The sequence below is a fragment of the Colias philodice genome, chromosome 5 (genome assembly GCF_061535455.1).
Source record: "Colias philodice isolate Cphi_HAF_F1 chromosome 5, ilColPhil1 Martin Lab GWU primary, whole genome shotgun sequence".
NCBI lineage: Eukaryota > Metazoa > Arthropoda > Insecta > Lepidoptera > Pieridae > Colias > Colias philodice.
Window position 1 is genome coordinate 3,293,587 of NC_143090.1, and position 16,212 is coordinate 3,309,798.

The 16,212-nt window shown below is 34.2% G+C and overlaps 2 protein-coding genes across 3 annotated transcripts in view; one reads left to right on the plus strand and one right to left on the minus strand.

Moving 5' to 3' along the window:
- Positions 1–122: 122 nt before the first annotated feature.
- On the plus strand, positions 123–4,154 carry eIF2Balpha (eukaryotic translation initiation factor 2B subunit alpha). Its single transcript, XM_089695217.1, has 7 exons — positions 123–304; positions 402–503; positions 894–1,033; positions 2,268–2,384; positions 2,798–2,910; positions 3,272–3,416; positions 3,860–4,154. The coding sequence occupies exons 1-7, from the start codon at positions 292–294 to the stop codon at positions 4,136–4,138; spliced, it is 909 nt and encodes a 302-aa protein (XP_089551343.1). The 5' UTR covers positions 123–291; the 3' UTR covers positions 4,139–4,154.
- An 874-nt stretch (positions 4,155–5,028) lies between these two features.
- FER (tyrosine-protein kinase Fer) overlaps positions 5,029–16,212 on the minus strand; it is a 45,936-nt gene continuing 34,752 nt past the window's right edge. The window contains exons 5-14 of one of the 2 annotated variants that reach the window (XM_089694967.1): positions 14,507–14,644; positions 13,618–13,872; positions 13,024–13,234; positions 11,531–11,831; positions 10,049–10,269; positions 9,098–9,274; positions 8,532–8,745; positions 7,501–7,776; positions 6,408–6,530; positions 5,029–6,065 (exon numbers count right to left, since the gene is read on the minus strand). In XM_089694967.1, the coding sequence (XP_089551093.1) occupies positions 5,929–6,065; positions 6,408–6,530; positions 7,501–7,776; positions 8,532–8,745; positions 9,098–9,274; positions 10,049–10,269; positions 11,531–11,831; positions 13,024–13,234; positions 13,618–13,872; positions 14,507–14,644 (2,053 nt within the window). In that variant the 3' untranslated portion in view covers positions 5,029–5,928. The remainder of the gene's footprint in view (positions 6,066–6,407; positions 6,531–7,500; positions 7,777–8,531; positions 8,746–9,097; positions 9,275–10,048; positions 10,270–11,530; positions 11,832–13,023; positions 13,235–13,617; positions 13,873–14,506; positions 14,645–16,212) is intronic. The other variant, XM_089694966.1, reaches the window with a different exon arrangement.

The window sequence follows — 16,212 nt, forward strand, 5'->3', positions numbered from 1 at the left end:
TGCTGTATTTAATAAAATAAGAATATCTATAGTAACATCTTAGTATTTTTGCGTAATACAGAATGGAATAATTCTAAAATGTCAAATTGACATTTGACATTTAAGCAAATTTAGGATTTAAATTTTATTGACGTGTGTTCATTTTGTACAGTAAACCTATAGGTTATTAGCTTTATTGCAATTTAAAGACTTTATTTATACTTTGTATAAATGAAAAATATGCTCAGATTATAAGTTATTCAAAAATCAAACTTAGAACGCGGCTTCTGTAAGAAGCAATCAAAAGTCAATATGAGGAAAGAAGGTATGCTGGAAGCATTTTATTACTATGACTAGGTTCATTCATATTCAGGGTATTAAAAACATTCAAACACGACTTACTGCACTTTTTCTGGTTTCAGAGGTACAAGATATCTTTCTGAAAATTCTGAGAGAAGAAGAGGATGTATCTGTCGGAGTTGCGGCAATTAAAACCTTATTAACAGTCATTGAAAATTATAAAGGTATGTTTTACTTTTACTATAAACAATGAAATAATCTATAATTAAAGTTATTTTTGTCATTATACATTTAATTCATGAATTGTATCATAAAGTTGAGCCAATATTTTATTCTTATAAGCATGTTTTTAGTCACAATAATATGTTTGAACATATAAATAAAGTTATTATGCAATAATAGTTATAATAGAGTAATCCAGGTTTACCCACACTTACACATCAATACACACACTCTCAATACACTCAAGTGACTTGATCACTGAAATTCCCTAAGCCTTATCTGTAAAACTTTTAACTGCATTTAATATGAAATGAAAAAGAGAATTGCAAAGGAACAAAATAACTTAAATTTCCTCAGTGTTAATCCTCAAGCACTAATTATAACTTTTCCAGTGGCCACAGTGAGAGAGTTGGACTTGAATCTCCAATTAGCGGTGGACGCAATGCGACACTGTGATCAGCCAGTGGCCGCTATTTCTTCTGGTTGTGAACTCTTCATGAGGTTTATTACGTTTGCCAAGTTAGATGTTAAGGTTGGTAATGCTGATACTAGTTTATGTATTAATTTTATATAAATATATAGCTTAAACACATAAAACTGAAAGAATTAATAAAGGAGAATGACCACGGGTGGTATCGGTAAAATTTTAGTTGTGCCACGTATTCGTGATATTGTTAATTCCTATTTGTATTTATAATGATCACATGTATCACTATTAAGTCTTAATTATACCAGATAAATTGAAATAATAGTAAAAGTTTGTGTTTTGAAACATGTATGACCACGTATGGAATCGGTAAAATACTAGTTGTGTCACATGTTTGTGATATTGTTAATTCCTATTTGTATTTATAATGATCATATTTATCACTATTTAGTCGTAATTATACTGAATAAATAGAAATAAAAGTAAAAGTTTTTGTTTTGACACATATCTATCTCTCTTGCAAGCGTTCTGCGTCATCTGTCATTGTGTTCGACGCATTGTTCGACGATATTTATTTTGAAATAATGTTTATTACGATTTACTTTTCACATCTGTCTTGTAAATTAAAATATTACCTATGTAATAAATGTAAAACTTAACGTTCATCGTTAGTTTAAACTCGATAAAGTATTTTTTTAAAGTGTTTAATAACACTATTGTTTTATTTTTATTGTCGCGAACTGCGGCTTATTTACATAAAAACTTTAATCGTTTCTAAAAGTACTAACATCAAGCTTTAAATTGAGCTATATTTCATCTTGACACAATAAGTTTGATTGCGATACCAAGTGCCATAGTAACTTGGGCAATCTCCTTTGATCAGGCGGGTCGCAAGTGGCCGAGTTGGTCAGGCATCTGCCCCAGATTGGCGTGAAAGGATCCGGGTTCGAGCCAACCTTGTGATCGAATTTTTTCTATTCTTTATAAATTTATGAACATATACCTAGTTTCTCCATCATACATGTTAAACTTTTTTATAGTTTGATAATCTTCTTATATATAAAAATGAATCGCAAAATGTGTTGGTAAGCGCATAACTCGAGAATGGCTGAACCGATTTCGATAATTCTTTTTTTATTATATTCATTGAAGTACGAGGATGGTTCTTATGTAGAGAAAACGTAAATATTATGTACCACGGGCGAAGCCGGGGCGGACCGCTAGTATATAATAATTATTAATGACATATTATACAAGTTATGTTCATGCTATAAGTGTGAAGTTGCCATACTACTATCCTTGCATTCAATAATCATTAGAAATGCTTATTTGATTTCAGTCATTTGAAGAATGTGAACAGATAATGTTGCAGCGAGGGAGGGTGTTCCTAGACACACTGTTACAAGCCAGAGGGAAGGTGGCCAAACAGGCATTGCCATTTATTAGTGATGGATGTGTAAGTTGTATAAAGATTTAATACTAACATAATTACAAACATATTTATTCAACTTAACTTCTTGTAGAAAAAATTTTGAAATGTTGAAATAGATAATATAATATTTAACATTACTTAGATGAATTCAAGTGCATGTGATTTAAAAATAAATTCTCAAGTACTTGTTGTTAATAAAAAAGAATCATTTTTTAAAGTGTTTTCTATTAGTGGTTAATATGAAACAGAAGAAATAATTTTGATGAAAATCATAAAGATAGGTTATATTTTAGCACAGGTATATTCCGTGGTATAATTTCGGTGTATAAATATCACAATCTTCGTAATTCTTAAGTATTTTTGGGGTGCTAGTTTATAAATTAAATATGTCAATGTTTGTTATTTTAAGAAATTTATATACTCAATATTTATTACAGAAAATTTTGACACATTCAAGATCTAGGGTGGTTCTAGCTGCAATGCTCGAAGCAGTGAAAGCAAATAAAAGATTTCAAGTGTTTGTAACATCTTCTTGTCCTGATAATAGTGGGTAGGTACAATCTTATTTATTCTTCTAAGGGCCGATTTCTCAATGATTGGTTAAAACTTACCCGTCCAATAAAGTATTACACGATAATATTAAAATGTCACGTAAACTGTCAAATACAGGCAATGAGAATACGTTTTTAAAATAGTAGTTTTATACATTATTTGACGAATAAGTTTTATCCAAGAATTGAAATCGGCCCTAAGTTGAGCCATACTAAACATTCAATTTGATAGTGTAATAATCTTTAGTTATATATTTTAACATACCTTTAAAACTACTTTTTCTAAGAATGTTGGATTATATATTATTTATAGATATGTACTGATACCACAAATTTTATAAAATACCATTTATTTTTTAGGGAAAGAATGCATAAAGAACTGGTAGCGGCGGGTATAGAAGCAACCCTTATCTTAGACTCTGCTGTTGGTTATATTATGGAACAAATTGACATTGTAATGATTGGTGCGGAAGGAGTTACAGAGAGTGGCGGTATCATAAATAAGGTATTACTATCTCTTTTGTATTTCTTTAACAATTTTACATGCGTTTTGATGTTCAAGGATTTTTGCAAAACAATTATTTTTAATCATGTAGAAAATATGTTTAAGAAAAATGATAATATTAGTTCTTTGCTCTTCTGTTTTACTGACGCGAAAAAATTCGCATAAGATTTAACCTTCAGTTATGAAAGTCATTTGAGATCTTCTCAAGAACAAGGTATTTTTATTTATTTTTGGCAGTGTGACTTCCGCTGCATCTTTTTTAGACCAGAAATTGGCTAATAAATAATTATGCCTACTCTAATATGCATATTGAAAAACTGTTCAAAACTGAAAAGATTTTTTCGTCTTACGCCTGGCAAAACTGGCAAAAATTTTCAAACAGAAATACAACTACGAAATATTTGAGAAATTCTAAATAAACCATTAAAACAAATTCCTTTCAGATCGGCACATACTGCTTGGCGATGTCGGCGCTAGAACTCAAGAAACCAGTATACGTACTTACAGAAAGTTTCAAATTCTCTAGAATATATCCACTTAACCAGCAAGACCTGCCCAATGAATTTAAATATCTCTCAAGTGTGATAAAATCTGGAAATTTATCAAAACAACATCCTTTAGTAGATTATACTCCTCCTGCATATATTACATTACTGTTCACTGATCTGGGAATCCTTACGCCATCAGCAGTTAGTGACGAACTTATTAAACTGTATTTGTAAATAATAAAATAATTGTATATTATGTCTGGTATTTTATTTAATGAGAGCATCGCCGAATAGCTATAAATTCATTTATAGTCGAGCCAATTTAACAGGCAACATTTGACGTCTATCAATTTTATCTTCGAAGAGAGCTAACCTACTTAAAAACATTGATAGTGAATTAATCGATACGGACTTGAAACATTAATCAATCGAACTTGAAACACATGTCAATTTTAAAATTCATCAGGCGAATCCCTGTCCCAGTAATATACTTTCTTTAGTAAATTTAAGGATCAAAATAAGACAAGTATTTGCATAAGTAAAAAAACACAACGCATTTATTAATTTATGATGATTTTTATTCACAAGTAATCAATGCATTCGATTCTAGATGTAAGATTTCGATTTTTAGAGTAACGTCTCTGGTATTTAAAAAGAAAAAAGGTTTATTGACACAAAATTGTAGCGATGTCAGTTCTTTAAATCAGAAATTTTTAATTATGTTTAGAATGGTTTATCAGTTAAATCAAATCTTAAAATTACTTGTATCGGTCATTATTATTATAAATATGGAATCGTAATTGAAAAGATTTAAGCAAATGTGCAGTTTTAACTAAACGATATATGATTTTATTCTATGTCGTCGTTACTAGGTTACGTTGTTGAATTTTGTTGAATTGTCAAATGTTGCCTATTAAAATGGCTCTACTATAAATACTTCCTGTGTTTTATTCTTATAACAATTTTATAATATTAAAGCCGCAATTAGATATGTTTCACTTGTCAATTATATTAGAAGGTATATGAGTAAAAATTCCGTGCCCTGCTATTTCGATACATTAATTAGTTCTGACAGAGCTGATCAAAATCAACTATAGATATAGGGACAAAATAAAACTCCATAATTCCAAATTTATCTGGCACTTTATTCGAAAATAATATCATTGTAAAATAAACCTTATATTTACAAACATAATACTTATTACACGTTTAATGTCACATATTTTCGATACTTAACGTTATCTCACTTCAAGCTATTACTTGCAGTTCATTTTTACACGTGGCAAGAGAATAACGTGACGATTTCTATTCAAAATAACATGGAAGCACAAAATATATCACAAAAATTTTGAAATTAAACAACACATTTGCAATTATAATGTATATTGATTTATATAAAATAATTATTAAGGCTGTTAAGCTAAAAATAATTGTCAATGTCTAAGATTAAAATAAATTGTACCTAAATTAATTATCATACATTTCAATTTTGTCGCCAAAAACCAAATTCAAGAGATCATCACATCCTTACTGAATTTATAACAATTTCAAATAAAATATCAATTAACATTCGCACCTTGACTTATAAAAGAACATTAAAAAGCTATGATAAAAATACAACACAATACAATTAATAATCTTAATCCATTTAATAAAGTAAAAAATACTGATTAACATTAAATTGTTTGGGTTTATAATACCAAGTAAATACGCTGCTAGCATACGAAATTAATTATGAGCCTACTTTAACAATTACCTAGCTTTAAAAATAGTAAAACAATAATATGCAGTACATCTGTAATGTTTCAAAAATTACTCTTACCCTATTTTGGGCAACGGGAAAAGAGAGAAAAGGGAAATTGGACCATGTTATACTACATTATTTTACCATGCAACATCGGATCATTAATCAAATTTATACTATCTGTTATAAATGTTGTCAATGACAGTGACATTTGACAGCTGATCACTAGACAATTTTAATGACAGTGACATTTGACAGCTCATCACTAAACAAATTTATATTATCTGTTATAAATGTTGTCAATGATGGTGTATATCTGGTTGAAGTGCGGCCGCTTGTCGGGCTCGTACTCCCAGCAGCGCAACATGAGCGCATACACTTCTTCGGGACACCCTTCTGGCGCTGGCATACGGTAACCTGAGTATTATAGTAAATTCTTATTAATCATGAATTTGGATTTAGTTATGTTAGTTACTATTATCACAGATAATATAATACTAGTACTATTATTATGTTTTTTATAATATAAAAATATCAATTCTATTTTTACGAATAATTAAGCACACTAACATTTTTTTTTAAACAGTGTTCCAGAATCCAGGTGTTTTATAAAACAAACTTTTCTGAATTGATAGTTATCAATAATAATGTATGGAATTTTATTTGGAAATTCTGTGAATTCTGAATACTATAAAACTGTTAATTTTTTTTTTACAAAAAAATCTAGTTTAAAAAATATACATAACAATATTATAATACCTTGATCAATTTTCTCCCTGGCCCTGGAGTTGCTCATGCCCGCGTACGGTGTGTCGCCCTTCGAGAATATCTCCCAAATCAGCACGCCGTAACTCCACACGTCACACAGCGATGTGTATTTACCTGATAAATTTTTATATTTATTGAATATTGATTTCCACTGATACTGAAAATGTCAAATTTTGACGCCTATAATAGATTGTAACCGCGGCTGTACACACTCGTCGAGAGCCTCGGCCGAAAAGACTCTCGTCGAGAGCATGCCTGTACACACTCGTTCTAACATTTGAACTGAAGACTTACACGAGAATGGACGTATTTATGAACTCACGTGTTTCACTATGTGGTCTAATGAACGAGAATTATAGTTTTTGGAGTGCTATCAAACAGAACCTTTTTTATGGAACTTATTTTTTATGGATTTATTTTAAATTGGCCAGAAGGTTCTGCCACCAACTCAGCCAATTGATTTTCCATTGTACTTCTGAAACAAAGAAGCGTTTCTATTGATTCCTTAAAAATACAATAAAATACATTAACTATTCAGGAAGTTTTTATATTTATTTCCCTGTTTCTACTGCGGTGCATAGTAATCATCCACCATCTTCTTTTTCTCCATGGTTTGAGAAATTTTTTTTATAGTAAATGTTTAAAAAATTATAATAGCTCACGGCACAAATACAAATAGCAGCAGCTATTTCTACGTCCATTCTCGTGTAAGTCTTCAGTTCAAATGTTAGAACGAGTGTGTATAGGCATGCTCTCGACGAGAGTCTTTTCGGCAGAGGTTCTCGACGAGTGTGTACAGCCGCGGTTAGACTCGATGTAAGTTACGTCAAGTTCTTCGCCTACCATATCCTACTACTATGTATTATAAAGGCGAAAGTTTGTAAGTGTTTGTTACTCTTTCACGTAAAAACTACTGAATGGATTTGAATGAAACTTTACCACAATATAGCTTATACATCAGAATAACACATAGGATAGGTTTTATCCCGGAAATCCCACGGGAACGGGAACTATGCGGGTTTTCCTTTGAAAACGCGGGCGAAGCTACGGGCGGATATCTAGTAATTATTATATGGGTACTTACCAAAATTCAGAGCTTCTGGCGCGGTCCACTTTATCGGTATTTGCTTCATGCCTCCCGACACGATATACTCCTCCTCCTCTCTAGACATGCCGAAGTCAGAAATCTTCACGATATTGTCATCTCCAACCAAACAGTTCCTAGCAGCCAGGTCTCTGTGTATGCAGCTCTTGGACTCAAGGTATCGCATACCGGCTGCTGCGTCACGACACATGCACAGTAGGGAACGGCTGCTGAGCGACTGAGCTCGGGTTCGTAGGAACGTGAGGAGGGAACCACCTGAGGGTAGTTAGAAGTTTTATGTATGTGTGGAAAGTGGAGTATTATAAGCTAAAACCGGTTATGGTAAGATGCTTTGTGTATTGTAGGAATGATTAAATAAATAAATAAATAAATATTATAGGACATTATTACACAAATCAATCTAGTCCCATAGTAAGGGCTTGTGTTGTGGGTACTAGGCGACGATAAATATAATATAATATTTAATAAATACATATATAGATAATAACACCCAGACCCAAGAACAAATAATTGAGTTCATCACACAAATATTTGCCCTGACCGGGGATCGAACCCGGGACCGTCGGCTCAGTAGGCAGTTACTTTACCACTGCGCCAACCGCGTCGTCATGTCAAAAGTTTTATGTATGTGTGGAAAGGTACTGAAAGTGGAGTATTATAAGCAAAAACCGGTTATGGTAAAATATTTTGTGTATTGTAGGAATGATAAATTGTTTAAAAAAATAAACGATAAAAAGTGAGAAAGTATATATTGAACCCATTGATTAACTAGACATCAACAATGCAAACAATGAATTGGGCCATGTACTCTTAATATAACAGTTCTACTACTAACTAGTTTCTGAAGTGACATCTACAAATTTCACTGTAGAGAGCAAGCGCTTATTAAAAAACAATATTATTTGTGATATTTTTAATTGTAGAGAGCAGGCGGTAATAAAAAAAACCATATTAATGATACGTAATACATATTTAGGTACCTAATCTCCAAACACGAACAAAATCCTTACCTGACACAAGTTCCATAACGATCATGATCGGCTGTTTCTGCACCGCTATCCCAATAAGCCGCACAATGTTCGGATGTTGGTACTGCTTGAGAATACGACCTTCTTGCAAGAAGGTGCGTTTCTGTTCCTCTGGTAGTGCCACTCGGCAGGTCTTCACCGCCACCTCCTGGCCTGTGGTGATGAGACGCGCTTTGTACACGTCGCCGAAGTTTCCCTGGATGGACATATTGTATTGTTATAAATTATAATCCTATATCATTTACCAAAGTATATACAGGATGGCCCAAACCTTGACGACAATATTTTTTTAGATTCCTCATATCGTGGGCGATCAGAATATATCCCATGTATTTCAGCCAATTTTTTCTAGTTTTAGAATTTTTTTTTTTTAAGTTTTCTTGACTAAGAAATTCTGAGGTGAAGCATTTTACTTATTTAAAAAACTGTTGACTTTTTTTAACATTCCGGTGTGTTATATAATCCTCGGTGTGCAATATAATCCTCCTCCACCAGCTCAGAAGTGCTAGTGGCCCTTATTACATATTCCTATCACACCCATAACTCACCCGGCCAATCTTATCCAACAATTGCACGTGGTCATTATTAAGTTCCCAGGTCTCCCGAGGCACGGCCCGCCGCAGCAGGGCTCCGGAGCGTGCGGTCACGGGCACCCCGCTGGCCCTCTGCCACGCCACCAGCTCGGCGACTGAGGGAAACGCCGCACCCTCGAAGCGGTAGTGGCCCTGGTGTATAGTGTTAGTCAGTACGTGTACAGTCCCCGGTACGCAACGTTTAGGCACAAATAGCTTTTCCCGCATTCCTCGCTTTCTTATTTGTTTCTAAACAGATATGATTCATAATAAGTGATGAAAAGAGATAGAAGACCTGCAAAATATGTGGTTGAGGGCAGCCTGTGCAGTCAATGATTAGATTACTTAAGCTTATTATATAGGTACTAGCTTTCCATCCGCGGCTTCGCCCACTGTGTCTTAAATTTAATAAATTATACATATAAACTTTCTCTTCACTCTATCTATATCTCTCTATCTTATACATATATTAAAAAAACCGCATCAAAATCCGTTGCGTGCGTAGTTTTAAAGATTCAAGCATACATATGGACAGAGAAAGCGACGGAGTAGTTATGAGCAAAACTGTTCTGAATTAATAAAAAAATCCTTATACCTGTCTATCATAAAAAAATAGGTCAACTTCCATCTGTCTTAAACGTGATTTTATTTCTGTTTTAATAGTTATTCTGCTAATCAAGATGGAGACAAATCCATCAATCTTAGATCGTAAAATTGTCGAAACGGCCTTGAGTTACAAATGGTGTAGTTAACCTAAATTTGTATACTCTAACATTTCGCATAACGCCATCTTTTGTTCAAAATAGCAAAACATTAAAATGTAACACTACTGGAGATGCTTTAACATTTTATCTGTATGCTAAAACCATATTATATAATTTTAAAACAATTTTATACTTAAATCAAAAATTTTAAAAAAAATCTCACCTCTGGCGTAGTCTGGACAATGAAATGCTTGTGCTGTCCCCAACAAACAGACAGCACCAGTTGTCTCGCGTGATTCCTCGTGGTCTCCCGCACTAGATAGTCCCCATCGCTCCTGAGCAGCCGCACCACCTCCTCCCGCGGCAGCACCCCGTGGAACCACTCCTGGTCCACCAGCGAGCGCTCCGTCTCGCTCGCACTCACCTGCGAACACGGGCAAGAGCGAGATAAGCATAGTTATTCATCAGGACCATAGAGGCGCGTGGGTGAAAGGTGAATTTATAAATGCAATATAAAAATCGCTTGCTTGTTTCGGTTATTTTAAGCAATGTTCAGTCATTTCTTGCTTGTGACCGTCGTCATTATTTGTGATAAATAAAGACACTATTTTTTATAAGCGTCATCGATAGACGTGATCATTCCATAAAACGATATCAGCTGTTATGAGCACAGTTATGAGCGACACGTGGCAGCACGACTATACGTTCATTTGAAATTTTAATGCCTTCCATACGGAAAATTATTGGCTGTTTTGAATGTTTCATAAAATACACCTATAAAAACATTATATAAAAGGCAGCAATACCGTTACATTAAAATTTAAAATGAATACAGAAAACACACAAAAAATTACATTTTTATTGATCACACATCAAAACAACGTCTCATTAGTCATGCACAAATCACACGTTAGACGGTAATCAATACCACAAAAGCTGCAAAACAAACGTCGCAACATACAAGTTCCGTTTCCAGTTCCTTCTCCAGCTCCAGCTGTAATTGCTTCAAGCGTTTCTTCCTGCGCGGTATCACCACCGGCGGCAAGTCACCGTTAGTTATGTACATCGCGAACGGATCCATATTAATATTAACGGCCTCATAAACGCTCCAATTTTATTATCACTTCACGGGAATCATTACGAGCTCGACGCAAAACTCCGAAACGTCGCGTAAACAGATCATTTCTGGAACGACTCGAGCATCACCTTGATTTTGAAATTGTGTTGTGAACGAACCGGTGCTATTTTAATTTTATATGTAAAGCGTATTCCGGTGCGAAGTTCGCGCGTGCCAGGATGCGCGGCGGCTAAATATACCGCGATCTTTCGCAACCTCAACGTGATTAAACTTTTTAGCATGCGTGTCATGCCATGCGTCTGTTACGCCGGTAGTGACGCTGTTTGTGGGCCGCGAAACTAGTACAAGATAATAGGATACTACGATCAGATTTTATATTCTAACTATTCAAAATTAATGACAAAAATTTAACCAATGCTATTATAAATTCAATTAATATAATAAAACATGTAATTAAGTAAGTAACTTAAACTAAAATAAAGTTTTAAGTATTTAAAAAAAATACAGAAACAATAGAGTAAACATTGAAACTTCAATTTAACCGACACAACCCTCAAGCAGCTAAAAATTCCTTAAACTATCCAAAAAGCCCACAAACGCGTCACCCCTCCGCACTCACCAAGCGACATCTACACACACGTCTAACGTCACACCGCACGCATCTCTTCCGGACGGCCTTGAGCACGGTCCGTTTGCTCCGGACGGCTAACACGATCCGTTTGTTCCGGAGCGTGCGCACAAGCTTTACCGGGTCGGGGCCTTCGCTACTGCTCCTGTACGTTTTGGGCGGTAGGGCTGGGCTGGAGGGTGCAGACTTGCGGCGGAAGGGCCGGGTGAAGAGCCGGAGGAACGGCTTCGGGGGGACTATGGAGTGGAGGTGCAGCCGCAGCGCGTCTAGGGACGCTTTAGACGCGATCGACGAGCGGTCCTGATGGTTCGGTCACACTAGTTACACTAGCATATATGTTGACGTAATCTTAATACATATATATAAATCTCGTGTCACAATGTTTGTCCTCAATGGACTCCTAAACCACTTAACCGATTATAATAAAATTCGCACACCATGTGCAGTTCGATCCAACTTGAGAGATAGGATAGTTTAAACATGTAGGTACCACGGGTGAAGCCGGGGCGGGCCGCTAGTAAAATATATATGTTCAATATAAGAACTTTCAAGCTATTCTGTAAACACTGAATTTATAAATTTGATTCTGAGTATAGGACCCAATACCATAGCCAGTGAAGCGAATCATTTATGTTATCTAAATATCAAAAATATTTAAAAAGAATATATGAATCAACATGAACAGGTTTTTCAAATTGGACTATCATTTCCAAACATGTGACTTTTTTGGCAAACAATTTTTCTCCATTACTCTATATTTTTAAGAATTTTAACAATGAATTAAATAGGTAAAACATTCAGTAAAATATTGATGGTTAATTTTTGTTACATATTGTTACGTTCTTCTTACGATAAATGTATTGAAATGACGTACAAGCGAACTTGTGAAATATTAAATTTCCTCGCGAAAAGTAAATAATAAATGCAGAAGAAATTTAACCATACCCGAAGCAATAAATCTTGATACGATAACCAAAGCCTAGTTGCCACTATGCAATTTCTAGAAACCCATTTGTCCTTGCTGCATTTAAATAAAAATCACAGTTTCAAAACTCTTGATAATAATATTATAACTCACTCTCGTACTGTAAACAACTGGACACATTCACACTCAAAAAATTATAGTATTTTAATGAGCGTGTACTCATTAAATGTATTCAACTGACTTTGAACATTATTGTCACGTAATAAGATCACAATTTGAATGATGTTTTATACCACCGGATAGTTTTTGACAACCTTTAAATATGCGATTGTGAGAATAGTTAAAAATAAAAAAAAGACGGGTTGCACTCCGGGAGTGCCGGCAGAAGTGAAAACTTGATTATTAACGTTGAGCATGTTTGATATCCATCCGTCTTACGCTTTTTCGATCAGGTCAGGTGTCCTGACGCGAGTTTAAGATTTTATACCCATTACAGAAAAAATGCTCAACGCTGCTAAAGAAGTTTTCACTTCAAAATATTTTTACTATCACCAAATAGTAAGTTACCTGATGATCCACAGTGGATCCATCCAGACTGTCCACCCCTACAGTCTCAGCGGAGAGATCTGGACAGCCGCTGGGAGCCTCTTCACAGCCGAGTTCAGCAAGTGCTGAACGGATCATCTCAGCCTGTTTGGCGCATTTCCGTTCAGCTATCCGGAGCTCTAGTAGCTTGATTGGTTCTGATGTTGTTACTGGTATGGGCGGTGGAGAATGCCTGGGGAAAGTATGAAAATTAAGAATTTCATTGACATTTAAAGAAAGAATAAAAAAGGTTTCTATTTCAATAAGTACTGAATAAGAAAAAAAAAATCAATTGATAATGTTTTTCATAAGCTTCTATTAGCAATACATCACAGCATTGCAGAAAACAGACAAATAAATTATAGAAAATTATAAATCCTACGAACATAAGTCTAATTTGAAAACAGTTGTAAAATATCAAAATATATACATTTTAGTGAACATAAGAACTTTCACTGATCTAATCCTATAAGGATTTATTTTTGATTTTCATACTATTTTTCCAAACCATGATTTATTTCTATATTTCACCATGGAAATATAACTAATAAAACGTAAAATAACATAAACAATTACCTATCAATCCCGTTAACTCCATTAGTCATGCTATTATTGTTCTTACAAACACCATTTCCAATGATCTCAGGACCCTGTAGAGCTGTCTGTTTTTCCCTATTATCTGCCAGAACTGACTCCAATTCTGTGAGCTTTTCCTTCAACCATTCTACTGTTAAGTTATCAACTGTTAACTGGTTCGGTTGCAGCTTCCCACTTGTGTCTTCTACTAGACTCTCGTCGAATGCGAATATCACTGGAGTGGAGGGCGGTGATCTGAAAGAAAATATGGTTGTTGAAAGTGTTTTTGAAGTAAAACTTCTTTATCGGGGTTAGAAAAAAATTTAGTGTAATTTTATCGTTACGCGTGACATTTTATCCGTTACGCGCCATCTTTATTCGACGTATTTCTGTAAAATTGCATATAGTAAATTATTTTTTGAAAAATAAGGTCATAAAGAAGTTTCACTTCTTACGTGTGTACACTAGTACATTTTTTTTGTAGTGCAACTTCTTTAGGCGAGTTGAGAATAAAATTCCATGGAAATACCGTCACGTCATGGAGAAAGGCGACGAATTTGGTATCTTTCAATGCCAAAGAGATTTCACTTCTGACACGTATGCTCGGCACACACGCTCTCTTTTTTTAATAAAATCAGTTAAATCTTGAATTAACATAAGTATAAGGTATTAACTTTATGATGGTTATAAATTGTACACAAATACATATTATATTTGTTCGTCAGATGAGGGTCTTATGTAAATTAGTTAGAATTAGGTAATGACTAAAACCAGAAAGCGAAATAACAACAGATAAGATATATTTTTAAAATACAAAAACACTTTTATTTACATTATACCGAATATCTTCAATTATATTTAAATGGGAATATAGAATTGTGTTCCTTACTTATATTTATCCATAAACTCTTTGTATTCTTCTTGTGGCCTAAGATTTTGAACTGTAGTTTCAGTTTTGCTTTGAATCTCCTTAAATTTGTCTGTGCTGAAGTCTGATCTCTGAACAACCTCCAAAAGGACCCCTTTCCTATAACATAGAGTAAATGATTATAGAAAATCATGATACAAAGTACTAAAATGCGTTAATATTTTTTTCCAAATTTTATACATACAAGCAATTAAAAGATTACGAGTTTAAAATTATTTTCATATTCCATCAATTATTTTACGGGTCATAACGTTCCTCCGTGCTTTCAGTTACAATTCCTTCCACCTATTATCACCATAAATACTAATAGAAATTGCTTGAAGCAATAAAGCCGCCCTTTGCATCAAATGTCCTGTCTGTGTGTGTGAAATTTGTATTTATGTTTTTTATGCAATAAAGATTATAAATAAATAAATAAATATTTTTTTTTTTTTTTTTTTTTTTTTTTTTTTTTTTTTTTTCGTGGGTAGGAGCAAAATAAAGAAGGCGTGTTTTTCTCTGCTCTTACAAATTAAATTTACGAAAATTAATTGATTCAGTAATTTTGATACAAAAACCATATGCATTAAACAGTGATTTTACCTACCAGTGTCCTCACAAAAATTCCTGTCTCTTTTTGCACTAAACTGTCAAAACTTGCACAGTCACTAAATTATGGAGTCTATCAAGAAATGTATGGAAGATATGACTAATAATTTTAATACAAGGATGGAAGATTTCCAGAGGGACTTAACAAATAACCAAAATCCTCCTGCCACTAGTAGTCCTACTTCCAGGCTTGCGGCGGACTTTGAAACCTTTCGCAACTTTGTGATTACTTCGCTTCAGTGCCTTCAATCTCAAATCAACATGTTAGCAAAACTTATTGACCAACAGGAGATGCGTTCGCGTAGAAAGATTTTATTGTTTCATGGTGTGAAGGAAACTGATAAAGAAGATTTAAGTTCAATTGTCACAGACATTGTATTGCAAAAACTTAACATTTCCACTATCAATAAAGGTGCTATCAATCGCTGCAATCGCTTAGGTCATGTCGCTGGTGTTAAACCTAGACCTATTGTAGTTAAATTTCATGATAGCCAGATTCGAGATGTAGTCTGGTTTGCCAAGACGCATTTGAAGAGCAGTGGAATAACGATTTCGGAGTTCTTGACTAAAAGTCGCCACGAAGCATTTATGGCTGCAAGGGATCGTTTCGGTATCCCTCATTGCTGGACCCGGGACGGCTTCATATTTATTGCAGCTCAAGATGGAACAAAACACCGCATTGCTTGTATTTCTGACTTGGATGCCATTCCTTCATCTGCCGCTGCACCAGTTAATCCTCGTGAGCAAACAGTAAGTGGTCGTGATACACAGAGAGATGCTAAGGCAATTCCAGCTGCTAGGTCTAAAAGACTTCAAAAAGTGAAGTAACTTTCAACTTTATTATGTCCCTTCTAAACAATATCTTGTAATAATTGTTCTTTGCTTTACTGTCCCTGTACTCTGAAGTCCGAATTATGTATTTCATAGTATTACTACTAGTTAACTTAGGCTAATTTTGCTCAGCTATTTCTTTTTATTTTTTATATAAGCCGGCGGTAGAACGTGTAATAAGATATTTATATTACCGTATTTAATATTAATTATTATTGTTTAAAAATACACTTGTCGTTGTCGAACTG

Coding starts and splice junctions, on each gene's coding strand:
- eIF2Balpha (XM_089695217.1), top strand. Junction 1,034..2,267: donor TTGCCAAGTTAGATGTTAAG/GTTGGTAATGCT, acceptor ATTTGATTTCAG/TCATTTGAAGAATGTGAACA. Junction 2,385..2,797: donor CATTTATTAGTGATGGATGT/GTAAGTTGTATA, acceptor TATTTATTACAG/AAAATTTTGACACATTCAAG.